This window comes from Bufo gargarizans, chromosome 5, assembly GCF_014858855.1.
Source record: "Bufo gargarizans isolate SCDJY-AF-19 chromosome 5, ASM1485885v1, whole genome shotgun sequence".
NCBI classification, from domain to species: domain Eukaryota; kingdom Metazoa; phylum Chordata; class Amphibia; order Anura; family Bufonidae; genus Bufo; species Bufo gargarizans.
In genome coordinates, this window is record NC_058084.1 from 213,193,952 (window position 1) to 213,221,594 (window position 27,643).

General features: G+C 45.8%; 1 protein-coding gene across 6 annotated transcripts in view; it reads right to left on the reverse strand.

Moving 5' to 3' along the window:
- Nucleotides 1-27,643, reverse strand: part of SEPTIN7 (septin 7) — a 108,865-nt gene that overhangs the window by 13,531 nt on the left and 67,691 nt on the right. For all 6 annotated transcript variants that reach the window (XM_044292728.1, XM_044292726.1, XM_044292724.1 and 3 more), the window contains exons 7-11: nt 18,882-18,999; nt 8,879-8,971; nt 8,665-8,761; nt 6,531-6,582; nt 3,620-3,745 (exon numbers count right to left, since the gene is read on the reverse strand). In XM_044292728.1, coding sequence (XP_044148663.1) covers nt 3,620-3,745; nt 6,531-6,582; nt 8,665-8,761; nt 8,879-8,971; nt 18,882-18,999 — 486 coding nt within the window. The remainder of the gene's footprint in view (nt 1-3,619; nt 3,746-6,530; nt 6,583-8,664; nt 8,762-8,878; nt 8,972-18,881; nt 19,000-27,643) is intronic.

Genomic DNA, 27,643 nt, shown 5'->3' on the forward strand with positions numbered 1-27,643 from the left:
ACGCACGGCATCCGCTCGTGTGAAACAGCCCTAAGTGTGCACATCCTCTTATAACTGGGGATGCAGCTGTGTTCAGAATTAAGAAATCACATTCAAAATCATGTTAAATAGGAGTCAGCATACACCTGCCATTATTTATCTTTGTCTTTTTTTTTACATCACAGAAACCTGACATTTTAACAGGGGTGTGTAGACTTTTTATATCCACTGTACACGTTCTAAAACATACACAAGTATAAAGAATGGAGAAAACTTTTCACTTCACTTTTAGTTTAAAATCATAAATGTGATGTGGTGGAGACGTGGGGAGATTTAGGGCAAAGATGATTGTGACATGGTGGACACTGACCACAATCAAATTATATTCAATGACAATCTTTAGGAAAGTCCATTGGACAGAATACAGTGAAATTAATACATGAATAGTCAAGTCATCCAAAAAAAATATATCTAAAAAAAATAAAAAAAAAATAAAACACCCTTAGGCTGTGTACATAGCCATATCAACCCAAGACGACATCGGTTTATACCAGTATAGCCATACAGTTGGTACGATTCTACATAAAAATGGAGGACACATTTAAGGGGTTATCCAATCCCTATAATGACCCCCCAGAATGCCTGAGCCCCCTCCTCTAGAGCTTACTTACCTAATCCCGGTGTGGAGAAGGTGGAATGTTGTGGGGGGAGCCAGGGTTTGGGGGGCGGGCTGCTGCTAGGGAGGCTGGTCACGATCGCGGCCTGCTATTGGCTGCTCCCCCCCTGTTGCTAGACGTTTTGATCCGCACAACGGGAGATGCAGCAGCCAAGCAGGGATCCAGAGGGATGCGAGTGCCGGGAAGCAGGTAAGTAAGCTCTAGAGGAGGGGGCCCAGGCATTCTAGGGGGTCATTCTAGGGATTGGATAACCCCTTTAAGTAAAGGCTGAGGGGGAAATTTATCCCACGCTGCACTGAGGCTTTAAGGACTTTTTGGACTTATTTGCATAAAAAGCCCAACTTTTATTTTTACACCACTTGCTCCAGTTTTAGGAAGTGGGTAGAAGTTACAGTAGTATCAATCCAGATTTTTCACTGCAACTTTTTCTCTTTTTGAATCCGCTCCTAGCTTCGGTTTCACAGACAGCAACAAAACAACTGAATATGGAAACCAAGTCTAGAAGTGGTTTGCTTGTTTGGACAACCCTGGATCAGACTGTGGTGTCCCCTATTTGCAGGAGAGTAAAAGATAAGTATTTGCAATGGAGCTACAATCTACATTCTAATAGAAAGAAAGCAAAGTGTTAAAGCAGCATTGAAATTCCCCTCTAGAGATAAGACTTTGTGTAAGTGAATGTAGTTCTTCTCGGGAGATCTTCCTCTATTAGCTCAAAGGGCCTAATAGGTCGTACAGGCAAGGGGCGACGTGAAGTACACAACCGATAAATCTAGACTGACATTAAGGGCTCATCAGTATTAATAGTATGACACGCTATGTATAACCCTTCATACACCAAAAGCAGCAATACATCTTGGGATTTAGTGACTAACGTGGAAGATGACGCATCATGATACTACCAACACAAGCAGGACTATGGAAATGAATAAACCTAAATCTAGATGGGGCAAAAACTTGCAATAAAAGGGAATATTTGAAATACGCAAGGGCGATAGAAAAGTGGTAAAGTTAAATTTTTACACATGAAAATAATACAATTAGAAGTGCTGGAGTGCAGGAGCCAGCATGTACAGTTCTCTACTAGGCCAGTAGGGGTCACCACGTGCACGAGACCCTGCATCGATCCACTCCTGCTATCCTGAACTCTTACTGGCCTCAAATTAAATTAAAACCAGACCCTATACTACAAAGAAAGTCAGCCATTCAAGCTTGAGCTGCACATTCCTCATCACACAGATCAGATCCACCAATACACATTCCTTTATGATGGGGAGGGGGTTGTCAAGTCTATCTAAGGAATCAAGGGATCTTAAGGCATTAAAGCCAGTTGAAAAAAAAAAAAAAATGAAAAAAACACCTATGACTGAAACAAAATCACAGTCATCCCAGTCTAATATTTTTAAATAGGTAGTACTTACAATGCAAAACCATTGACTTAAAGTGTGAACTACATTTCCCAGAATGCCTAGGTAAGTGCCAGTCTATATGTAATTCAGCACAATTTCAATTTTCATTTGTATATGTTTGAATGGGTTTTCCGAGATTCTGACATTAACAACCTATTTTCAGGACAGATCAATAAATATCAAGTCAATAGGGGTCCAACACCGGTGACCCCTACTGATCAGCTGTTGGAAGAGGCCACAGTACTCTGACGAGTGCTGTGGCCTCATCCTGGACCAGGGATGTAACGTTCATCAGTCTCTTGGCCTAGGGAAAGCTCAATCCCATTCAAGTGAATAGGGTTGAGATGCAAAACCAAGAATGGCCACTATCCAATGGATGGAGCTGTGCTGTGTAATCTGCAAGGGGCTGCAGTCTCCTCAAACATCTGATCGGAGGGAGTCCTGGGTGTCGGACAGCAGCCAATCCAGAGGATAGGTCACGAATATCAGAATCTTGGAAAAACCCTTTAACTTTATACATTTTACATGAGTGGTCTGTGTGGGGGAGTGTTATTTTCAGCAAGTGGATGCCAAGGAGAGATGAGAGAGGGAGGCTTTTATAAAGCCCAAAAGCGGTCATACATATACAAGAGCTGTTGGTCATCATTGGGCAAACAACGATCTCTCCCGACTCCCCCACACAAATCAACGTTCAATTCAGCCGAACATGTACTCAATGGGGAGAGGAGAAAAAGCCTCTGCCAAACAGTTTTAGCAGGGCTGGGAGAACCAAAAAGATCGGGTGAAATAATGCAAATCGCCCAATCCTTCTCTCCCCCAACAGATGAGTAGTTGGCCGACAACAGAACCTTCAAGTCAGAGACTTGAAGGTTCTATGATTGGCTGGACGACAGGAAGTCTGGGACACAAATGTCTAAACTTGTAAGAGGTTCTGCAAAGTTTTCAGTTCTGGCTGGAGGTTTACTATAACTAGAATTACATCCTGTAACAGCAAAGATCATGTAACACCTCTTTTCCTGGTACCACTTTTTTTTTTATATATAGATAAGGCATATGCACCTGAACCATTTGGGTAGACAAAATACATCATGGAAACTGTACAAGGCAGAAAAAGTCCTCATCTAGATTGCATTAAGAATCATATTTCTGGGTGGAGATGGTAGTGTCATCTGTGAATCCTCTGTTCACATCACATTTTTAGCCCATGTTAGAGGATCGCCAGATGTACACATCCAGCTCCTATTCCTCTGTATAGGCATGCAATGGGATATGTTGCCAATAGGCCCCATTGTGGGGGGAAAAAATACTGCACAGCATAAAAATCAAATTAAATTGACACTTATTTGGCTTCCAATAGGTGAATGGAAGCCATATATGTGAAGAGCAGGCTCCAAAATGATGTCAATAGAGAGGAGGTCTACATGGTAGATGAGATGAGACAATTGTGATAGTGACAAGACAGACTCATGTGACATGTCAGACAAATGATAGCACAAGATGGAGAGGGGAATGGAATAATAAGAGATGGAAAGATGTGACCATGTGGCAGGCACTTACTTTGTTAGCTGTCCTTTGTTTTTGTTGTTGTCCACACCATTGTAAGTCACAGCTGCTAGTTTTCTGCTTCTGTAGTTCTCATAATGTACATTATTGGTGACATCCTTCAGATCCTGCATGTGTGTTCTAAAACAGGAGGAAAAGAAAATAATTGACGGCACTGCGAGTTTTTAGGCTCAGAACATAAAAATAGCCCAGATAACGTTCTCATAGTGGACGTATACACCACATTTCGAAAGAAAGGGTTTTTCATATCTAGGAATGTTACAACATATTGCAAGGCTATGCTATCACTTAATGATTGGGTGGGTCACTTTATAAGAGTGGGTCTCTGGGAAGGAATATTCTGGAAATAACTGGGCTGCCCACCAAAGGAGAGGTGTAGTGAATGTATATAGGAGAACATATTCCAATTCTATCCACCCATCACCTACAGTCCCCACCACCACAAACTGATTCATGTATATTGGCCATCAGGAATATTGTCATGTGCCCCATTCACAGGCAAACTAGAACTGTAGCGGTGAAGAGACCCATCTCCCTGTCACAAACATAAGCTCCCGCAGGACGCACTCTGAGGGTTTCAGTGTCCTTAGACCAGACACCTCATCAGGAGCTATGCATATTAACAGTAACCGAAGTATAACAGCCTCTGATGGTGTGTGGTTAGCAGGACCTTCCGGTGCTAGTACGGCCATATGGTCTTAAGGGGTTGTCTCGCTTCAGCAAATAGCATTTATTACGTAGAGCAAGTTAATACAAGACACTTTCTAATGTATTGTGAGTATCCATACTGCTTCCTTTGGCCATCACATTATACACTGCTTGTTTCCGTGGTTACGACCACCTTGCAATTTAGCAGTGGTGGCTTGTGCTTGCACACTATAGGAAAAAAACACCAGCCTCTCTGGTGGCCGGGACCAAGGGAGTGCACATAGGCTTGTGCTTTTTCCTATAGCGTGCAAGCATGGTCACCACTGCTGGATTGTGACTTCCGCTTCTGTTTTCTACACTGGCGGCTGTTATTGATTATTTAACTGCATGCACTTCTCTGATTATAAGCACAGGAGTCAAGGCTATAAACTTTCAGCGCAGGTCAAACAGTCCAAGACATGCATTATATGGATGTATTCCAAGACGATTAACCTGCAGTCAGAAATAAGTGCAAAGACTGCATCGGAATTTCTCGGTGCTCAGTACTCCAAGAGGATAAAGAAAAGCTGGTTTTTATTCCATTTGAATGTATACCACATATTTCGTGCAAACACTGTGCACTTCATCAGGTCTCCACTTTTAAAACTGAGTCCTCACAATCCAGTCTTTGTACTCCCCGATTACATACATCAATGGACTTGAACTGAGAAGATCCACAGCTGGAACCAAAAAGACAACTCCTAGAGTGGAACTTCTCATTTTCTGATGACACAAGAGGTTCTCTTGGAAAGAAAAAAAATGCTAATACTTGGGGGGGGGGGGGGAAGAACACACACACACACATTCTAAAACTCCTGAGTGCCTTTAATTATTTACAATGACTAATTTTATCTAGGGGACAATCAATGAAGGTCTTCTTAAAATGGCCGCTCTCAGATTCCTGAACATGGAATCAGTCCTCCTAATGACACTGCAGGAAGCAGAGCACAGAGCAGCAGACCCATGTAAACTCTGTCTCTGTCAGCATCAGCACTGTAAAGTACTATATCATGCGCAGATAACAGCGGAGAAGTGTGTCCAACAATGCATGTAAATACTAAGCATCTCTACATAGGAGTTGTGCCCAACACCCTAAAGGGTGTATTAGACTGGCAGATTGTCTGCCAGATCATTGCTAATGAGTGTTTGTAGTACCGCTCGTTAGCGATGATCTGGCAGTATACTGCTGCCGATTACATGATGAACAAACAAAAGCTCGTACATCAGGCAATTGGAATCTTGACAGGTTTAAAAATCATTGTTTGCTGGTGTCAGATGGTGCTGTGTAATCACAATCTGCTGCCGGCAAACTAGTCAGTATGGGGATGAGCAAGTGATTAACAGGAAGGAACACTTACCCCCTGACAATCGCCCGTTTCATTGCTGGAGGTAATAAAGCCTTTAGGTGAGTGACACCTTGGATCTACATTGTAACCACTACCATGTTATCATCCTTCACATGCAGCGCTTTTTTTTTTTTCCCTTTCTGTATGTCTGGTAACTTACAGTAATATACAATCAGTAAATCTCAGATAGTAATTTAAAGGGTTTCTGTCACCAGAATTAACCTTAGTAAACTAGCTGACATTAGTAATGTGCTAATGTCAGCTGAACGTAACTAGTCTAGTCCTACTTATCTATGCCCACATTACTGCAGAAATATAACTTTTATAATATGCCAATTAGCCTCTAGGTGCAAGGGGGGCGTCGCCCCTGCTCCTAGAGACTCCATTATCCCAACTCTGGCCACGCCCTGCTACACTAGATTAACAGGGCCAGGCAGCGTTTGTTTCCTACTGCCAACCCTGTCTGTTGTGTAAATCTCGCGCCTGCGCCGTCCTAGGGCACAGGGTCGGCAGTTGGAGGTGAAGGCGGCTGCCTGGTTCTGTCAATTTAGTGTAGCAGGGCGTGGCCAGTGGTGGGAGAACGGAGCCTCTAGGAGCAGGAACAATGCGCCCCCCCCCCCCCCCTGCACCTAGAGGAGTAACGGGGGCATAGATAAAAAGGTAGGAATAGGCTAGTTCAGCTGATATTAGCACATTGCTAATATCAGCTAGTTTTATAGGGTTCATTCTGGTGACAGAACCCCTTTAATGCAATAAAAGAAGCATTTATGCCTCCTGGTATGGTGGATCTGGCACTTGTCAGACTGGACATTTTTGGCCTTCTTCGGGATTGTCACCGAGTAGTAAAAGGTAACCATTGCAGATCTACCTACCTTATCAACATGTTCCGCAGTATAGTGAAATCACAATGTTCGCTGTTTTCAACTTAAAAAAAATAAAAATAATAATTAAAAAAGGTGATCAAAGCAGCAATTGAAAAATAAATAAATAAATAAAATCATCATCTATGCAGTATATGGATAATCCTACAAACAGTGCACACATGTATGAAAGAACAGAAAGTTATTCCAGCCCTGGGCTTTTGAGGCTGTCTATAGATACAAGTAATGTAACCGCGCCTGCTCACAAGGGAAGGAGAGACAATGAAGCCTACTAATCACAGACACAGGCATTGCACCACCAGAGAGAGATGCACTACTGAAAGGGACAATTGTACTACTGTACACAATTCAGGCTTGTGTGTCCAGCACTAGAGGTGACAGTGTCATAACCACACACTCCACATACCCAGCAACAAATGTAATCCTATAGCATACACTTAACTCATGCACCTCCAAATCTGTGTAATCTTTTTACCGCAAAATAAAAAAAAAAGCTAAGGAAACACTTAGAAGTAATAATAATGTCTAAACAAAACCGGCAATCCATTTTGTAATCTTAAAGTACAGAAAAACATTAATTGTTCACCAGCATGACTTGAAGTTACCCAAATTTGTGTGACCTGTGTGTGTCTATGTTGCATCCATTTTTTTTATTTTTTTTTGCGGATACACTGATTTTAATGGATCCAAGGTCTGTATTTTGCAGCCAAGAAGAGGACATGTTCTATATTTTTTCAGAATGGACATACGGAAGTGGAAAGTACACTGATGAGACGCATGTCTGTTCTGCAAACAGATAAAACATGTCCTGTACTTGGTCATGTCAATGCATCCGCACAAAAAAAAAAAAAAAAAAAGAAAGGATGAAACATGGACACCATCCATATTTTGCAGATCTGCTTTTTTCTGGACTGCAAAATACATACGGTTGTGTGCATGACCATAAGGGTCATCAGGGTGCAAACGCACAAAAAACATTTCAAACATCAAAAGTTTTGATTGCTGGGCAGGAGCGCCGTCTCTCCACCCTAGTTAAAGACGTGCGATAATTTGCTCGTCTGTTGTAACAATATAACCTCTTAGTTTGTTGTCTGCACTTCCTCTGGAGTAATCAGACACCGGACTACATTTAAGAAAAAACTCACAATTACTGCATAAGAGAAATATAAGCAAAGAAGCCGCAGTTAACTTTTTATACTGTCGATCGACACAGTTCTGGATAATTTATATTTCCGTGGAAAAAAGGACCCAAAGTCAAGAAAACATTATAAAAATGCAAAAAAAAGTTACAGTTAAAGTGAAATGATTTTTGAATTACAATTTAGAATGTTTCAAAGCTGAAACCTGCGTGAAGCTTATCCTACATCCGCACATGTGGCCAGCATTCTCTTCCAGCAGAGGAACTGAACACCGGAATTGCAGTGTCTGGAGATGCTGGACAGACTGAAGGAATGCTGGCCACATACGTAGAAGTAGCCTGCTCCAACTCTGTGAATGCTCCGCTTTCCTTATCTAATTAATCAAAACTTAGATGTTTTCTTCTCCATTCAGGTATAGAGCTACACTTTGGTTTCTTGCTACCAGAGAACTATTTGAGATTACAGTTAAGAGCTGGTCACGTATCTGGCAACAGAGAGGAGACCAATTATTGTCCGTTTCCAAGGGGAAGCAGCTGTGAAGACAATGTGAAGATGATACATATAATATGGAGAACATTTGAGCATGCAAACAATTCAGTGTATAAATATGGTCTGAAGGACAACTGCAGAGAACGCTCAGAGTAGCACTGACTATTACAGTCCATACAGTATGAATGTAGACCATGAGCCAGGACCTTCAACTTTACACTGATCCTTGTGTTGAAAACTGAAATAAATATTTTGAATGTGAATAACCTTGGAAACAAAGACTCAATAGTTCTTCAATCTGTGTTTGTACATTCTGTAATCCACATTTCTTACATTGTTTAACTGAAGACTGAAAAATAAAGACATTATTTTGGGGAGATTTCACAACAGTGGTTCCACCTGTGGAAAGTATTTAGGCAGGTTTCCTTTATACCAGTTTTGACTAATCTTCCCCTTTGTATGCTTTATTATTATTTTTTTCTTTGTCAATGTCTCACCTTCTGCAACTCCCCATGGATACTGTCTTCCTCTTACTCTCTTGCCATTCACTTCTATGGTAGTGTTGCTACCCACCACAGCAAGAGGTAAACGGTCCTACGCAATAAAAACAATGACACCGATGTAAATTATTTACCGGTCAAAGAGCTGAACAATGTATGTCTTCCTTTTAGATGAGATGACTGCAAATGTGAATATATGGATATATCAAACCTTTATTTTTTTCACCAGCTTATTTTCTTCTTCGTCATCTGTTTCAGGAAATTCATAGATCTTTATTTTGTGTTCTTGGATTTCCTTCATTATCTACAACACAAACAACATTAAAGAAAAAATACATTTTGTACCGGATTCTGAAAGGGCTTCTATGGAATGAAGAAACGGTCTCAAAGGCGATATATTGCACTGTATTTGTTTTAAATGTGCACAGCAGAAAATTCTTTTGCCACCTAGAAATTGAGTATTGTGCGTTTTTACTTTATTAATACATGCATTGAATACAGTATGTGTGTTAATGAGACTGAACAGTCCCACAGCACATTCAGAACATTACATCCTTGCACACTTAAAAGGGACACTTCCATCATTTTTTTTCATGACATTAAGGCCAGTTGCAGATTAATGTCAGAGATCCGATAGGCAACAGCCTGCCGGACCTCTGTGCACTTGGGCATTGCTGGAGGTCTGTAAGGCTCCATTCACTATAATGGGGAGCACTATATGCCGACGATCGACCAAAAAACTGCTGCATGCATTCTATTTTATATAAAAAGAAACCAGTGAGTTTTTTCCAGGATATCATTTTAAGGGCACTCCAAGTCTTAGTTCTTCCTCATTTTCTGGACTTCTAGCATGGTAGAGAGGCTCACTTAAAGGGGTTGTCTCATCATTGACAATGGGGGCATATCACTAGGATATGCCCCCATTGTATTATGGGTGCGGGTCCCAACGCTGGGACCCGCACCTATATCGAGAATGGAGCCCCGCAATTGTAGGAGGGCACACTGCACATGCACAGCCGCCTTCCATTCATTTTCTATTGGGCCAACAGAAATGGCCGAGCACTGGCTCGGCTATTTCCGTTTTCCCCATAAAAAAGAATAGGAGCAAGGGCCATGCATGCACCGGTACGCTCCCATTCACTTCTTTGGGGAGCCGGCTTGGTGGTGGCCAGACCAGGGTACTCCAGCCGCCACCTTGCGGGGCTCCATTCTCGATATAGGTGCGGGACCTGCACCTATAAGACAATGGAGGCATATTCTAGCGATATGCCACCATAGTCTATGATGAGACAACCCTGTTAACATTTTGTGTCAGGCCATCAGTCTGATCATGAAGAAATTAGGGGTAGTGACTCAATTAGAGCACCACACCTTCCCTGTGCTAACCAAGTAGTGTGGCTGGTCATGACTAATCCATGCAATGCTAATTTATCAAAAGAACAAATATTCTGTCCTTCTAGACGTAATTTCAGTCTTCCACCTACTATTTTAATGAGGAATATTACCTTGCAGATAAACCATTCCATGTCCAGCAGAGCTGTAAACTGGGATTAATTCCATCTTCCATTGAAAACTTTTATCTCTGACAGAATTCTCTATATAAAATTTTCATTAGCATAGTGCTGACTAAATAAAAATAAAAAAAAAGGAGATTTTTGTATAACTTACCAGTTAAATCTCTTTCTCGCTCTTCCTTGGGGGACACAGACCTTGGGTATAGCTCAGCTCCCTAGGAGGCGTGACACTAAGTAAAACTGTTAAGCCCCTCCTCCATCAGCTATACCCTCAGCCTGGAGATAGAGGCTACCAGTTGCGTGTCCAAGTAGTGAAAGGATAACAACCAATAACGGAAACAACCAGCCAGCAACCCAACAGGGGCGCCAGACCATAACCCTGTAACCAAACACAGAAGGGTGGGTGCTGTGTCCCCCAAGGAAGAGCGAGAAAGAGATTTAACTGGTAAGTTATACAAAAATCTCCTTTTCTCGCCCATTTTCCTTGGGGGACACAGACCCAAGAGCAGTCAAGAGCAGTCCAAGAAGGGAGGGACCACAAACCCAAGGCGGAACACCACCAGAGCATCAGGAAACCGCTGCCTGCAAAACCAGGCGGCCCAACGCAGCATCCGCTGATGCATGCGTATGCACCCTATAGAACTTTGTGAAAGTGTGCAGAGAGGACCAAGTGGCTGCTTTGCACAACTGTTCAGCCGAGGCCCGATGCCTCTGCGCCCAGGAAGCTCCGACTGCTCTGGTGGAATGAGCAGTGACGCCAAAAGGCGGAGGTCTGCCCTTGGCTCGATAAGCCTCAGACACCGCCAGTTTAATGAAACGGGCAATAGCCACCTTGGAGACCGCCAACCCTTTGCGCGAACCCTCCGGAACCACAAACAGGGAGTCCGTGCGCCGAAAGGACCCGGTGACCTCCAAGTAAATCCTCAACGCCCTGACCACATCCAGACGGTGCAGTTCCCGTTCTCTGGGGTGGGAAGGAGAGGGACAGAGCGACGGAAGGACGATGTCCTCATTGATGTGAAAGGCGGAGACCACCTTTGGCAGGAAAGTCGGGACAGGCCGAAGCACAACCTTATCCTGGTGGAAGATCAGGAAAGGTTCGGAGCAAGAAAGAGCCGCTAACTCCGACACCCGTCGGAGAGACGTGACGGCCACAAGAAAGATGACCTTGCAGGACAGAAGGCGAAGGGAGACCTCCCGTAAAGGCTCGAAGGGGGCTGATTGGAGCGCCGAGAGCACCACATTCAGGTCCCAGGAAGGAACTGGAGGGCGGTACGGCGGAACAGAGTGAGCCACCCCTTGTAAAAAGGTCTTAATTGGCCCTAGAGGGGCCAGGGGACGCTGGAGAAGAATAGACAGCGCCGAAATCTGACCCTTCAGAGAACTGAGGCACAGCCCCAGGTCCAGACCCGACTGGAGGAAGGACAGGATTGTGGGAAGAGAAAACCGGAGAGGTGGGATGCTCCGGGACTCACAGAACCCCAGATAGGACCTCCAAACCCGATAGTAGATCCTAGAGGATACGGGCTTACGAGCCCGGATCATGGTGCGGACTACGTCCGCGGAGAAACCCCGTCGCGTTAAGACGGCGGTCTCAATAGCCACGCCGTCAAACGTAGCGAGCCTAAATGCTCGTGGAAGATCGGTCCCTGAGAGAGAAGGTCTTCCCTGGAGGGCAGTGGCCACGGTGCGTCTGCCAACAGCAACATTAGGTCGGCGTACCAAGACCGGCGGGGCCAATCCGGGGCGATTAGAATCGCGGGGACGCCCTCTGCCGCGATCCTCCGAAGAACCCGTGGCAGGAGGGGAAAAGGAGGAAAGACGTACAGAAGGGAGAATTCGCGCCACGGAAGGACGAGCGCGTCGGCGCCGTATGCCTTCGGGTCCCGTGCCCTGGCCAGGTATAGGGGGACCTTGTGGTTGAATTTGGAGGCCATGAGGTCCACGTCGGGGCGACCCCAGCGAAGACAAAGGGCTTCGAACACCTCTGGGTGCAGGGACCATTCTCCCGGGTCGATGGTGGACCGGCTGAGGAAATCCGCCGCCCAGTTGTCCACCCCCGGGATGTAAATCGCAGATAAGGCCGGCACGTGCGTCTCCGCCCAGAGGAGAATGAGGGTCACCTCTTGCATCGCTGCGAGTGCCTCCCTGATGGTTTATGTATGCCACAGCCGTGGCATTGTCCGATTGGATCCGAACAGGGTGGCCCTCAGCAGATGGGTCCAGTGTCTGAGGGACAGAAGAATCGCCCTCAGTTCCAGAATATTGATTGGAAGTCTGGACTCCGATAGAGACCAAACGCCCTGGACGGACCGGGGAGGGAAAACCCCCCCCCACCCCCGTAAGCTGGCATCTGTGGTAATCACCAGCCAGTTCAGTGGAAGGAAGGACTTCCCCCTTAGAGGGATATGCAACCACCAGCCGAGGGAAGCTCGAGCCAGGGGAGGCAGAAGAAAGGTCTTGTCCAGACTCCTCAGTGATTTGTCCCAGGCCGACAGAATTGCCCTCTGAAAGGTGCGGGATCGGAATTGTGCGAACGGCACCGCTTCGAAACAGGCAACCATCTTTCCCAACAACCGCATGCTGGATCTGAGGGAAGGGCGGTGATGACGGAGGAGACTGCGAACCGACCCGCGAAGGGCCAGACGCTTGTCCGACGGAAGGCGGACCTCCGCCAACTCTGTATCCAGGAGCATCCCCAGGAAGATCAGCCGTCTGGAGGGGGTAAGGGAAGATTTGGGGTGGTTGATAATCCAACCGAACCGCGTCAGGGTCTCCAGAGTGAGTTCCACACTGCGGGATGTCTGAGAGAAGGAGGGTGCCTTGACCAGGATGTCGTCCAAGTATGGGAGAAGAAAAACACTTCTTGAACGTAGAAGGGCCAAGACAGGGGCCAGGACCTTGGTGAACACTCGAGGAGCAGTCGCCAGACCAAAGGGAAGGGCGACGAATTGGAAGTGATCGTCCCCCACCGCAAAGCGCAGGAAGCGGTGATGACATGGAGCAACCGGAACGTGGAGGTATGCATCCTGAATGTCGATTGAGGCCATGAAATCCCCTCTTTCCAGGGAGGCCACTGCGGACCTGAGAGACTCCATCCGGAATCTCTGCAGTCGGAGAAAACGGTTCAGGCGTTTTAGGTCCAAGATCGGACGCACTGAGCCTTCCTTCTTGGGAACCACAAAGAGGTTCGAGTAGAACCCCCTGAACCTTTCCGTCGGAGGCACGGGGGCGACGACACCCTTGTCCATTAGAGAGTGAATGGCCGCGAAGAAGGCGGCCACTCGTACGGGATCTCGCGGAGGACGGGATCGGAAGAAACGGTCTGGCGGAATGGACGCAAATTCGATTTTGTATCCGCAAGATACAATCTCGAGCGCCCATGCGTCTGAGATGTGGGCCCGCCATACGTTCCTGAATAGGAGAAGGAGGCCCCCCACCCGGGTGGGTGGGGGCGCACCTTCAGGCAGAGGGCTGCTGGCCTGTGGGAGCCCGTGCAGGCTGGGACTTGCGCCAGGTAGGTTGCGTCCGAAAAAACGGCTTCTTGCGTCTATCCTGGGCTGGGCCAGAGGAAGAAGAACTGGCCGCGGGTCTAGACCCGGTGGGCTTGCGAAAGGACCGAAAACGGGACGAACCAGCGCGACCACGGGGGGCGCCCATTGGCCTGGACTGGGGGAGGTGAGTACTCTTCCCACCCGTGGCCTCTGATATAAGTTCGTCCAGACGGGTTCCGAACAGGCGGGAACCCGTGAATGGTAGGCCGGCCAAAGAGCGTTTGGAAGCGGCGTCCGCCGCCCAAACCTTCAGCCAGAGTTCCCTCCTGACAGAAACTGCCAGGGCAGAGGAACGGGCAATGAGGGCACCCGCATCAAGGGAGGCCTCACAGACGAATTTTCCGGCCTGAACAATTAGTTGGGCTAAGGAACGGAGGTCCTGAACAGGGACGTCCGACCCTAACTCCCGTTCCAGTTGCAAACCCCATTCAGAGACCGCTTTGCCAACCCAGGCGGAGGCAAAGACCGGTCTAAGGGCCGAACCAGAGGCAGTAAATATGGCCTTGGAGAGGGATTCCGTACGACGGTCCTCAACAGACTGGAGGGAAGATCCGTCCTGTACAGGAATAGTAGTGCTTTTGGACAGGCGAGCCACGGGAGGATCAACCTTAGGCGGGGATGTCCACGTGGTCACAGAATCCGCTGGAAAGGGATAACAAATGTCCAGCTTTTTGGGTGTAATAAAGCGGACGTTAGGCCGAGTCCAAGCCTTGGATACCACAGAAGAAAAATCTGCGTGTATGGGAAAAACCTTGGAGGCCTGTTTGGGGCGGAGAAAGGACACGCCGGCCTGTTCAGAGCTGGGGGGGTCATCGTGTAGCTGAAAGGTATCACGGATGCTAGTGACAAGATGCCCCACCGCGGACGCCAATTTGGACGGAAGCTCTGAGTCCATGTCCACGTCCGAATCCGCCAGTTCTCCCTCAGAAAGCGTATCCCTTTGAGAGGATAGACTTGACTGAGCTCGCACGCATGGCGGAGAGAGCGAAGCATCTGGAGAAGATGTGCGCTCAACCCTTGAACGTTTCTGAGTATGCCGGGCCCTGGAAGATTCGCTGGGAGGCAGGGAACCAGTGGGGGCGGCAGAAACGGTAGTCCCAGCGGGTGCGACAGGGATTGTGGCAGCCTGCGGGAGAGGCGGTCTATCCACGAGACGGCCCACTACGTGTGTAAGGCTTTCCACCGCCTGAGACAGAGACCTAGCCCAGTCAGGGGGTTCAGAGGCACCGGGGGGCGCAGCGGGAAGCGGGCCCTGCACCGGGGCCTGACATGCAAGGCAATGCGGCTCAGATTGCCCACGCGGAAAAAGTTCCTTACAGGCGGTACAGGCATGGTACCAGGGTTTGGGGGCACCTGTGGGATCTGACATGCTGAAGTGTGGTTGTACTCTAATATAGAGACCACAAAGGGTTATAGCAGCTATGACCAGGAGGGTTAGGAGAGGGTTAACTGTCCTACCAGTGCCTCAGAAGAACGTCAGGAGATGGCCCAGATCAGCAGCAGCAGAGAAGCAGTGAAACAGCAGTGAGCAGCAGAGAGCGCCCACAGAAGCCGAGCGATGTACACAGGAGGTTAGAGTCCCCCACCGTGTCCCAGCTTCCTGTCAGGAGTGAGGAAGCGCGGGAAACCTCAGCAGAAAGCGCGGGGAACAAGCTCCGCCCCCTCCAGCGCTTGAAATGTCTCCTGTGAAGGAGAACGTAGCTCCGCCCCCAAAATGACGCGCGGAAGCCCCGCCCCCTGCCGGGACCGCTAAGCCCCGCCCCCCGTTCTCGGCGGGAAGGGGGAGAGAGAGAAGAGAAAAATGGAGTCAGCCCCGATGAGGGGGAGGGGGGGGGGGAGAAAGATAGCAGCGTGGGGGGGAAAAGCGTGGGGGTGCTGAGGATGCTGCTGTGCTGCATTGTCCTGCAGATGAGCGCTCAGAATGAGCGACCACGGGTGCCCCCCTTACCCAGAGGGGTAGATGCTGCAGATAGGGACGGGGTATGGGCTGGAATAGCCATCTCACCGTGCGACGTCTTCACCCTCAGTCCTTTCCAGCAGGGTCGCCCCTTCAGCCACTGGCACCGCAGTGGCAGGAAGCTGGAAGAGGGGCTTGGCGTGCGGGCGACCCCCTAGCTGGCGGGATGTAGGGGAGCCATTGCTGCCCAGATCCTCCTATTGCTTCTGTGGGGGAGGCAGCAGTGCAGATAAGTTGGCACTGGCGCAGCTCAACCCCGGGAGAGCAGAGAGGTCAAATGCGTCTCTGGTATCCCTAGGAAAAAATAAAATAACAAAATTAGAAGAAAAAGTAAAAATAACAAGGAGAAAACAGCCCTGCAGTAGCAGGGAGTGTCTTGCCTCCTTGGACACTAAGCTAAAACTGGTAGCCTCTATCTCCAGGCTGAGGGTATAGCTGATGGAGGAGGGGCTTAACAGTTTTACTTAGTGTCACGCCTCCTAGGGAGCTGAGCTATACCCAAGGTCTGTGTCCCCCAAGGAAAATGGGCGAGAAAAATCATTAATTCTATATATTAAAAATAATTGTTTCAATGAATATGGAGTCACTAAAATGACCCCTTTCTGATGGAAGTGTCCCTTTAACATACTGAGGCTGGGTACATGTTTGACATGCATTATTTGGCTGCACAGGTCTCATTGAAGGAACACATGCTTCACCTATAAAGATTGAATGCCTTAAAACGATATTGCAAAACCTCACTCAGGAAGGCTACATGTGAATGATATCCCTTTTTATTAAGTAATGGCACTATATGCCTTTATTTGATAGTGTTTTTATGATGCAAATACCAGTTCTGTTTCATTTACTATACTTCCTACTTCAGATTACAAAGATATGACAACTTGCATATATAGCTTGGGTGTGGTAATGTGGACCGTGCGGGAAGGCATGTGAATCCCACCCGGATACCTCAGCTGGGTGAGAGAACTAAAATCCGGAAAGCTGCCGTGGTCGTAGCAAAGTATAGTTTGCGGAGACAGTTTTGTATACATTTTCTTCTGGATTTTACTTGGATTGTCAGATAGGTTTGGTAGAGGGATCTGCCAGTCCACACCCTTCTGGCACAGGTATTCCCTTTCACCTGAGGTGATCGCAGATGAGGCCTGCTCTAATCAAGGAGGTATAAAACCAACCCTCTGTGTGTTAGTGAGGGGGGAAGGAAAGGCTGAGGAGGCCTGAGAGTGAGAGAGAAAGGCTGAGGAAGGGGGACCTAGCGACGCCTGCAGAGTCAGGCGGACTTCTGGACCACAATCCCCCAAAGGTACCGATGTTCTGGTAGTCACAGCCTGGAGGCTGCTGGACTGTTTGGGTTGAGAAAGCCGCATCTGATCACGTGTGTGAACTGAGTTCTTTAGAGGCGAGTCAGGGAATTAATTATGTATTAGGTAGTGCCTAGAGGGGCAGGAGTTATTTTGGTTGCTGTATTGCGCTAAAGTGCTAGAAAATAAAGCATTGTTTGGACTTCAATCCGGTAGTCTGCGAGAAATCTGTAATGGAGACCCCCTGAGAGAGAGTGATCCCTTACACTTGGGTTATCCAAAGTTGGAGTTTTACAAGACCCCAGTAACTTATAATGTGGTGACATTCTTCTGCTTGCAGCATTAAAGCATCCCTAATCTTTCAATAAACTATGCATTAATCAATAGTACAGTGTGTGTACATGGGTAATATGTAACTGGCATTGTTTAGCACTTTTCCACTCTGCATGCTGAAGGTCTAATTTGCAGTTCTCCCAGATGTGGTAGGTAGAGACTAGGTCCCATCCACTGCATACAGAAGGTAGAGGAGAATCTGCTTCCTAACCTTCTCACTCACTAAGAAGCAACCCTAGAACTACTGACCTGTATGGTTGTGTACTAAGATCTAAAATTCCTATTTAGCAGCAGCAGTCTCTTTAGTGTCTCCCTTAAGTCCTGTCTCACTCTGCTCCTGCTTACTCACCCCCACTCCCCCTTCCCTCCATAGACTTGTACTGGCATGTATAATATGATCCTTCTGTGAACTGCTCCCATCCTGGACGGATTCCAAGCCTATTTCAAGGAGAATCATTTAATGGGGGAGGGGAAATAAACATTTCTCTCTGAAAAGCCATATTATAAAGTTTATTATGGTAGCTTGTGCGTAAAGTTAGTGACCATTTAAGCTTTTCAAAGGTGAACGAGTCAGCAAGTAGTGGCAGCAAGGTGCATTTTTAAATATGGAGTAACGAAGCCTGTTTTATCTTTAATAAGCAATAATCTGGACACAAGTCGGCAGATAAGACCTACTTGCATCAGGCAGAAGATTAAGTCATCATTCTAAAAATCACATTTAAAAGAACAGCATAGTTTTAAAGGAGTTGTCCAGGATTGACTTGTTTTTTTTGAATTCCCCTTTCAGACCTGTGAAGGAACGCATACTTGCGCTCCCCGCCTGTCTGATCTAGCTCCATGGCTCTCATCTGTGTTTTAGTTCCCACATGTAAATTTCCGGCATGGACAGCGTCAGGTTTGCTGCTGCAGCCAATGCCTGTCTTCAGCAGTGACAGATCCCCAAAATGTACATCACTACTGGGTCTAGTACCGCTTGGTGACATCACCATTGAGGGCAGTTATAGGCTGGGGTAGTGCATATGTACATGTTGTAAATTTACACACAGGGACTCAAGTGCACTGAAGACAGCTGGGGACCTGGAAGTGAGAGATGAGGAGCTGGCGAATGTGCTTCCCTTCACATGTTTGGTCGGGGAGGGATAGAAATAAATATATGTTACAGTCAGTTCGGGTCAGGGAAGCCAGGGTCAGCCTGGCAGATTCAGCCAACACACAGACCATGCTTCCCAGGCCAATCACTGCTGTGTGCATGTGCACTAATACTGTCTAAAATTTATACAGCATGAACTTAGACAGGAACTCTAAAGAAGTGCCACATTTATCAGTGGGTGGTTCGGTGCAACAGTGTTGTATTTCAAGCCATGTCCCTTCATACTACTACATGCTTTTTTCCCTGTAAGCCATTCTCCTTGTCTCATGAGTGCAAAAAATGCCATAAACACATAATAAATGAAGGGCAAGACATGTATGAAAAAATTCTGCCACATTTAGCTTTGTGAATCTTCCTCAACTCAATTCCCTAAAATGAGGGGAGAGACACTAAATCAGCCCTTACCTGTTTTTTAAACTGCTGGCATTCTTCTGGCGTGAGGGTATCCGCTTTAGCAATAAGTGGAATGATATTGACTTTTTCGTGGAGACGCTTCATAAATTCAATGTCCAATGGCTTCAGCCTTCAATGAAAAAAATAACGTGATTTATATATTTCCAGGCAATGTTAGTGCCAATGTGAAACATGCACAAATTGTAGGAGACCACTAAACCAGACATCTAAACGTGTCTCAACAGATCAACGTTCATCAGATGGACAAAAACTTCCAGCCTAAAGCACTCTGATTTTGCTGTTACGAGCATTTAGCCAAATTCTTCAGCACACGTCCGATTACTATAGTTAAAGAAGAATGATATTTGTAAGAAAGGCTGCATTCACAGACATGTTCAACTAAGGCTACTTTCACACCTGCGTTCAGGTGTCCGCTCGTGAGCTCCGTTTGAAGGGGCTCACAAGCGGCCCTGAACGCAGCCGTCTGGCCCTAATACATTCTCAGTGGAGGCGGATCCACTGAGAATGCATCCGTCTGCCAGTGCTCAGCCTCCGCTCCGCTCAGTGAGCGGACACCTGAACGCTGCAAGCAGCGTTCGGGTGTCCGCCTGGCCGTGCGGAGGCGAGCGGATCCGTTCCGACTTATAATGGAAGTCAATGGGGACGGATCCGCTTGAAGATGACACCATATGGCTCAATCTTCAAGCGGATCCGTCCCCCATTGACTTTCAATGTAAAGTCTGAACGGATCCGCTCAGGCTACTTTCACACTTAGAAATTTTTAAGTTATAATGCAGACGGATCCGTTCTGAACGGATGCAACGTTTGCATTATAGGAGCGGATCCGTCTGATGAAACATCAGACGGACCCGCTCCGAACGCTAGTGTGAAAGTAGCCTAAGTCAACGCAGACGGCAAGAAACTACAAAAACTAAATGAGAAAAAAAAAACTCCAGGGCTTCAAAATACATGAAAATGATCAAATGTAACAGATTTAACATAGAAAGAACAGATGCTTCGGGGGTCATTTATTAAACTAATACTCCTAAATTAAGCATATTTCTGGAGCAGATTGTGGCGCAAAGTGACAACTTCTCCTTGCTCACGTAAAAAAAAAAAAAAAAAACACACGTCTCATTCATTATTTTCTATGCCTAGTTTAGGCATAGAAAACAATCTAAATGTAAGATGGCTAGGAGGCTCTTACATTTAGCAGCGGTGATGGATCCGTATGAGTTACAGAGAAGGCCTGCTCCTCTTCATTACTGCGGCGGATCCACTGCCAGCACAAGGCCTCATTAAGAACGGCGTCTAAAACTGCCGGTCATAATAAATGTGCCCCTTCATTTCTATCATGAAAGGTCTGCTTTGAATTCAGCTTTTTTCCTTTACGTTGGATAAAGACCTAGTAAAGTGTACCAGCCTCTTAGGGTATGTTCACATGTTCAGGGTTTGGAAATGGAAAACTGTATTTTACTGTAGAATGCATGGCATAAATGCGATGCTTTCAGAACTGCTATTATTTTCCATTAAAACATAGTTATAAGAGAAAATAATATAATTCTTAATACAGAATGCTTACTAAAATATGTCGATTGAGGGGTTAAAAAAAAAAAATAACTCACCTCATCCAATTGTTCGCTCAGCCGGCATAGTCTTCTTTTAGGACCTGCAAAATGACCTTTGATGACGTCACCACACGGTGAATGCGATTACGTCAAAAGGTCCTTCTGCAGGCCCTGAAAGAAGAAAAAAAGACGACGATGCCGGCTGCGCGATCAAGTGGATGAGGTGAGTTAATTATAATTTATTTATTTTTTAACCCCCCCAAGCCACATTTTAGAAAGTATTCTGTATTAAGAATGCCATTTTCCCTTATAAACATGTTATAAGGGAAAATAATAGTGATAGACTTTAATGGGGTTGCTCATCCCTATAATTTCCTAGCAACTATTCGTGAAAATTGCACCACATCCGCACTTGCTTGCGATTTTCACGCAGACCTACTCATTTCTATGGGGCCTGTGTTGCGTGAAATACGCAGAATATAGAACATGCTGCGATTATTACGCAACGAACACGTGAAAATCACCGCTGATCTGAACAGCCCCATTTAAGTGACTGGGTCCAGATTCAGTGAAGGTGCAATGAGTTCACGCATTGCACCTGCACGGAATTCTCGCCCTTGTGAAAGGGGCCCAAGTGCAACACAGATTCATTCACTTACATGGAGCTGTATAGCAATTCTGTATATAGACACTGATAGAAAGTGGCATCGAGTCAGAGAAAATGCAAATGACATTAGCAAAATCTAGGATACCATGGAGCAAATAAGAAACTTAGTTTTGCAGTGTATGGCTTGTATAAAGTGGCTGCTGGTTGCAGAGAGCACAGGAAAGCATCTCAAACCACCATTCAGAGGTCAGCTTCATTTCTGCTAGACTTTCTTACCACAGGAAACTGCGAGGCACACAAATGTGATACCTTTATATTAGAAGAGCTAACATGCTTTAGCTGGTTAGTAATACACAACCTTAACGCTGTACAGTGTCTTAAAGAGTCAATTTTTAGCAGTCTGGCTTTTTGAGTCGTGCAACCATCCAAATCAAATTATATGATAGACATGCTTCCAGTACAACAAGTGAACCACACGCGAGGTCTGCACTTAATGTTCTAAATAGAAGAGAGTTATGAAGGCTGACAAAGTGAAGACTAAAATAATACAATTACAGCAGAAGAGTAAACCTATAAATACACATAGGAAAAAGTTTAAATCCACAACCTCAGAGCATAACCAGAAAAAAAAAAAAAAAAAAGGGTATATTTTTAGACTAATATAAAATAAAACAACCCCTCTCCCCCCAAAAAATAGCAGTCATGTGAGATTATCAACCCCACTCTGTATAAGGACAAAGCCTTATAAGAAATCCACACTGAGCAAAGCTTCGTTTTAGATCAACTTGGGTCAAACAGAGAAGACCAAAAACTTTGCAACGACATCTGCCCACCACCTTGTTGTGCATTTTTGATGGACTGTGTGCACGCTCCTTCACATGTGTGACAGAGCAATGAGCTTCCCAGAAATCAGAATGGCTGGTTGGCCATTTTGGGCTGTTTTATAAAAATAAAAAAATTTAAAAAATAAAATAAAATAAATGAAAAAAAAAAACACTGACTGAAACCATATGAATTATTTGTACATAGCAACTAAAACTATGTGAGCTTATGAAGGCTGGGCAATACAGAATTTTCTGCTCTGGAAGAACGCCCTTTAACTCGTGGAAGAATCAGAATTGTTGAAAAGTAAGGAACGCACAAAAAGCTGGCTACATTAGGTGGTACATTGTTAAGAGAAGTATTAAGATTATTCATAGGAAAAACCCTAAGGGCTGTTTCACACGGGCGAGTCCATTGCAGGAATTGCGCTCCGTGTGCGATCCTCCACTCTGGACTTGCAGGAGCGTACAACATTATTATGATTTATGATGCTATGCGTCTCTGCTTGACCTTATTTCTACAGAATCATACCGACCGCTTTATGTCACTATGATTCTGTGGAAAAAAGGCCATGCAGAGACACATAGCATCATAAATCATAATGCCGTGCACTTCTGCAAGTCCAGAGCGGAGGATCCCACTGCCACGGGAAGCACGATTTCCGCCTGCCCTTCTGCTCCAATTAAGAGAGCAAGGGCAGAAGCCCTGCTCCATAGGGACTGCGCAGGCGCCACTACAGTTCTGGGTAGCGGCATCTGCAGAGTCACTGCTCCAAAGCTGAAGCAGAGCTTTTGCTGTTGCTTGGCTAATTGGAGCAGAAGGGCAGGCAGCAAATTGGTAAACACCACCCCATTCATCCAGACCTGTAAAGGAAAGATTACTTATCTGCTTCCCAACTCTGGCTCCCTGCTCATTCTCCTGCAATGCTACCTCAATGTACACATCTGGTTTGCCATCGCCACAGCCAATCACTGGCCATGGAGGAGACCAGATTCCCTTGCATCTTGTGACCATTACAGGGAGTGCAGAATTATTAGGCAAGTTGTATTTTTGAGGATTAATTTTATTATTGAACAACAACCATGTTCTCAATGAACCCAAAAAAACTCATTAATATCAAAGCTGAATATTTTTGGAAGTAGTTTTTAGTTTTAGCTATTTTAGGGGGATATCTGTGTGTGCAGGTGACTATTACTGTGCATAATTATTAGGTAACTTAACAAAAAACTAATATATACCCATTTCAATTATTTATTTTTACCAGTGAAACCAATATAACATCTCAACATTCACAAATATACATTTCTGACATTCAAAAACAAAACAAAAACAAATCTGTGACCAATATAGCCACCTTTCTTTGCAAGGACACTCAAAAGCCTGCCATCCATGGATTCTGTCAGTGTTTTGATCTGTTCACCATCAACATTGCGTGCAGCAGCAACCACAGCCTCCCAGACACTGTTCAGAGAGGTGTACTGTTTTCCCTCCATGTAAATCTCACATTTGCCAGCCATGCTGTGGAGTACTTGGACGCGTGTGATTGAGCATTGTCCTGCATGAAAATCATGTTTTTCTTGAAGGATGCAGACTTCTTCCTGTACCACTGCTTGAAGAAGGTGTCTTCCAGAAACTTGCAGTAGGACTGGGAGTTGAGCTTGACTCCATCCTCAACCCAAAAAGGCCCCACAAGCTCATCTTTGATGATACCAGCCCAAACCAGTACTCCACCTCCACCTTGCTGGCGTCTGAGTCGGACTGGAGCTCTCTGCCATTTACCAATCCAGCCACGGGCCCATCAAGACTCACTCTCATTTCATCAGTCCATAAAACCTTAGAAAAATCAGTCTTGAGATATTTCTTGGCCCAGTCTTGACGTTTCAGCTTGTGCGTCTTGTTCAGTGGTGGTAGTCTTTCAGCCTTTCTTACCTTGGCCATGTCTCTGAGTGTTGCACACCTTGTGCTTTTGGGCACTCCAGTGATGTTGCAGCTCTGAAATATGGCCAAACTGGTGGCAAGTGGCATCTTGGCAGCTGTACGCTTGACTTTTCTCAGTTCATGGGCAGTTATTTTGCGCCTTGGTTTTTCCACACGCTTCTTGCGACCCTGTTGACTATTTTGAATGAAACGCTTGATTGTTCGATGATCACGCTTCAGAAGCTTTGCAATTTTAAGAGTGCTGCATCCCTCTGCAAGATATCTCACTATTTTTGACTTTTCTGAGCCTGTCAAGTCCTTCTTTTGACCCATTTTGCCAAAGGAAAGGAAGTTGCCTAATACTTATGCACACCTGATATAGGGTGTTGATGTAATTAGACCACACCCCTTCTCATTACAGAGATGCACATCACCTAATATGCTTATTTGGTAGTAGGCTTTCGAGCCTGTACAGCTTGGAGTAAGACAACATGCATAAAGAGGATGATGTGGTCAAAATACTAATTTGCCTAATAATTCTGCACTCCCTGTAGTGATAACGGGAGTCGGTCACCGCTGAGATTTCAAACGGGATGTTTACATTGAGTGACCTCAGTGATGCCTTGTGGCCTAGAGGAGAAGGAGCGGGGAGCCAGGCCCAGGAAGCAAGTAATACTTCTGCGGATGTCACTGGCCATATTATTGAAGGAAATCACAGAAATAAGATAATAATGCACTTGGTAAAGTAGATGCAAGCATTATATATGGACAAAGTCCTCACTCTGATAAAATCTGAGACACACCTCATGCACACGGCTGGTGCCCGGCTGTTTCGTGTAATACAAGGACACCATCCGCACTGCTGCTGCAGACAGATCCAGACCCATTCAACTTGAATGGGTTTGTTATCCGTCCGCACCGCAAAAACATTTGAACAGGTTTTATTTTTTTGTATTTTTTGCGGTGCAGAGGCATGGAGAAAATCCCCACGGAAGCACTCCGCCGTTTGCAGGCTGCAATACTGGCACGCCGTGTGCTTGATGCCCAAGTAAAACCAACATAATGAAGAAACTTTTGACTACTGCTAAAGCTTCTGATTTACTAATATATGAAAACGTTAGCTTATTTTATTGTACAGCCTATGAGATTACTCCTTCGTTACGAACGCCATTCATTTCTGAACCTGAAAACCTGCCTGTTCATTCAGTTAGGTGACGCCCATGGCAACCTCCTGTGGGGAAGTGAATCAGAGCATTACACATCCAACTGATTAGGTCTGCAGCCTTGGAAATTGTATTAGGCATATTACAGACCATCTATTTTTAAACCTATTCACATGCTTTCAGACTGCACAGCGTCTCATCAGAAAGCAGTGTTATTTCTTTAGAGGGGTGGTCTCATCTGAGGCATTGTCCAGAGGTGGAACCAGACCTATCTCCAGAACAGGACCCCTGATGTGAACGTATGGCAGCCACGCATAAACAGCCGCCCTCCATTAATTTCTATGGGATTTCCGAAAATAGCCAACTGCTGACTTGGCTATTTACAGCAGTCTCAGAAGTGGATGGAGCTGTGGACGCGCTTGCCCAGTGTGCTCTCCATTCATTTCAATGGGATTTCTGAACATAGCCAAGTGCAGTCGTTTGGCTAATTTCAGAACTCCCATAGAAATGAATGGAGAGCATGCCACTAGGGGGAGCTCACAGTATTTTATTATTGAGTTTAAAGGGTTTCTACCACTTCGGTTTCACATATTTAGCTGTCAGACACTAGCGATCCGCTAGTGTCTGCTCTGCCCAACCATCCTAATATAATTGCTTTTGGGGCAGCCGTTTTGCTAAAAAAAGAACTTTTATTAATATGCTAATGAGCCTCTAGGTGCTATGGGGGCGTCATTAGCACCTAGAGGCTCCGTCTACCTTCAGAAACTGCCGCCACCCAGCGCGTCCCTCCAGCCCGCCCATCTCCTCCTGAATGCGATCCTCGTGAGCGTATGTATTCTGCGCATGCGCAGTGAATGTCTGACCGCTTCCTTGCTGAGACATCTCCACTGCGCCTGCGCGATGACGCCATAGTGCTCAGAGGAACAGGCGCAGTGGAGATGTCTGAGCAGGGAAGCTGTCAGACATTCACTGCGCATGCGCCGAATACAGGCGCTCACAAGGAGGATCGCATTCAGGAGGAGATGGGCGGGCTGGAGGGACGCGCTGGGCGGCGGCAGTTTCTGAAGGTAGACGGAGCCTCTAGGTGCTAATGACTCCCCCATAGCACCTAGAGGCTCATTAGCATATTAATAAAAGTTCTTTTTTTAGCAAAACGGCTGCCCCAAAAGCAATTATATTAGGATGGTTGGGCAGAGCAGACACTAGTGGATCGCTAGTGTCTGACACCTAATTATGTGAAACCGAAGTGGTAGAAACCCTTTAAGGTATAAACACTGTGCAGTAAGCTCCCTCTAGTGGCAGCTGTAATATGGGATTCTGACCCTCATCAAAAGGCATTACAAAATACAACAAAAAAATGATATGCAAGTGCTAAATGAGAAACAATGCGATGCAATGAGCCCTGTCCCAAGAAAATCATCTATATGTACTAAGAGGTGAGCGAGTAACAGATGATCCTGCACTGCATAGCTGTTTATGCTGACCTATTATCAGAATGCTACATTCCTGAAAGAGGAATTCAGGAAATGCTGCCATCAAAAGTTTAGGGTCAGTCAGTGACCTTCAGATGTTTATTTTAGTAAAATGTTCCCATAATGTCTCAAAAAAAAAAAAAGATGAAAAATAATTGGCAAAACAAAACTAACAATGTATAAATGGACTGTGGAAAAAAAACTCCGATTACTATTGCTTGTTTGTGGTCAGTCGAGAGCTGCAGTATTCTATGAAAAAAATAAAAATGTATGGAGTAGGGCTGCAGCTATCGAATATTTTAGTAATCAAGTATTCGACCGATTAATCCAACAATTAATAGAGTACTCAAAGAAATTTTTTATCAAAAGAATGTTTTCTATAAAAACTCATCAGCTCCCACTGCCATTAGTTCCTCCCCCAGTGCCACCAGCTCCCCCTAGTGCCATCGGTTCCTCCTCCAATGCCACCAGCTTCCCCATGTCATCAGTTGCTCCTCTTCCGAGTGCCATCGGCTCCTCCCCCAATTCCATCAGCTCCGCCCAGTGCGATGAACTGCCCCCAGTTCCACCAGCTGCCCCCACTGTCATCAGTATCCCCACCAGTGCCCAGCTGCAGCGCCAGCTAAAACACTTACCTTTCCTGTAGGGGCACTGCCCACACTCCAGAGATCTTCCATCCTCTTCTTCACGCGCTGCACTAGGACCTGATGTCACACAGCGTCAGGTCATAGTGCGTGCTTACATGTGTGCGCCACGAACCAGTGCAGCAGGCGGGTGACCACTGAGCGTGAGTAATAGCAAGTTCTTCACTCACACTCCGTGGTCACATGGCACAAACTGAATTATCGATGCAAAAAATTAGCATCAAGGATTTTTTTGAGTGGAGTTAATGGATTAATTTGAGTAATCGTTTCAGCCCTAGTATGGAGTGCATGTACCATAAAAGATCTGGAGAACTAAACCAATACATAAAAAGAGTGGGGCTGGCTCCAGCGTATCCTGCCTTCTGACATTTGTTGCTTTCTGAAACATTCCAGTATTTTCAATGGAGAGAGAAATATGAGAACTATGAAATGGGAACATGAGGCTACAACTCGGGCCGTCTGCTGCAGTACAACCACTGAGGTGCATGACACATACGGGATATCATGTGAACGTCTAGGGAATTTCAGCAAACATATATTAAAAGTTACAACTAACTCCTATGAGGTTCATGAGTTTTCCT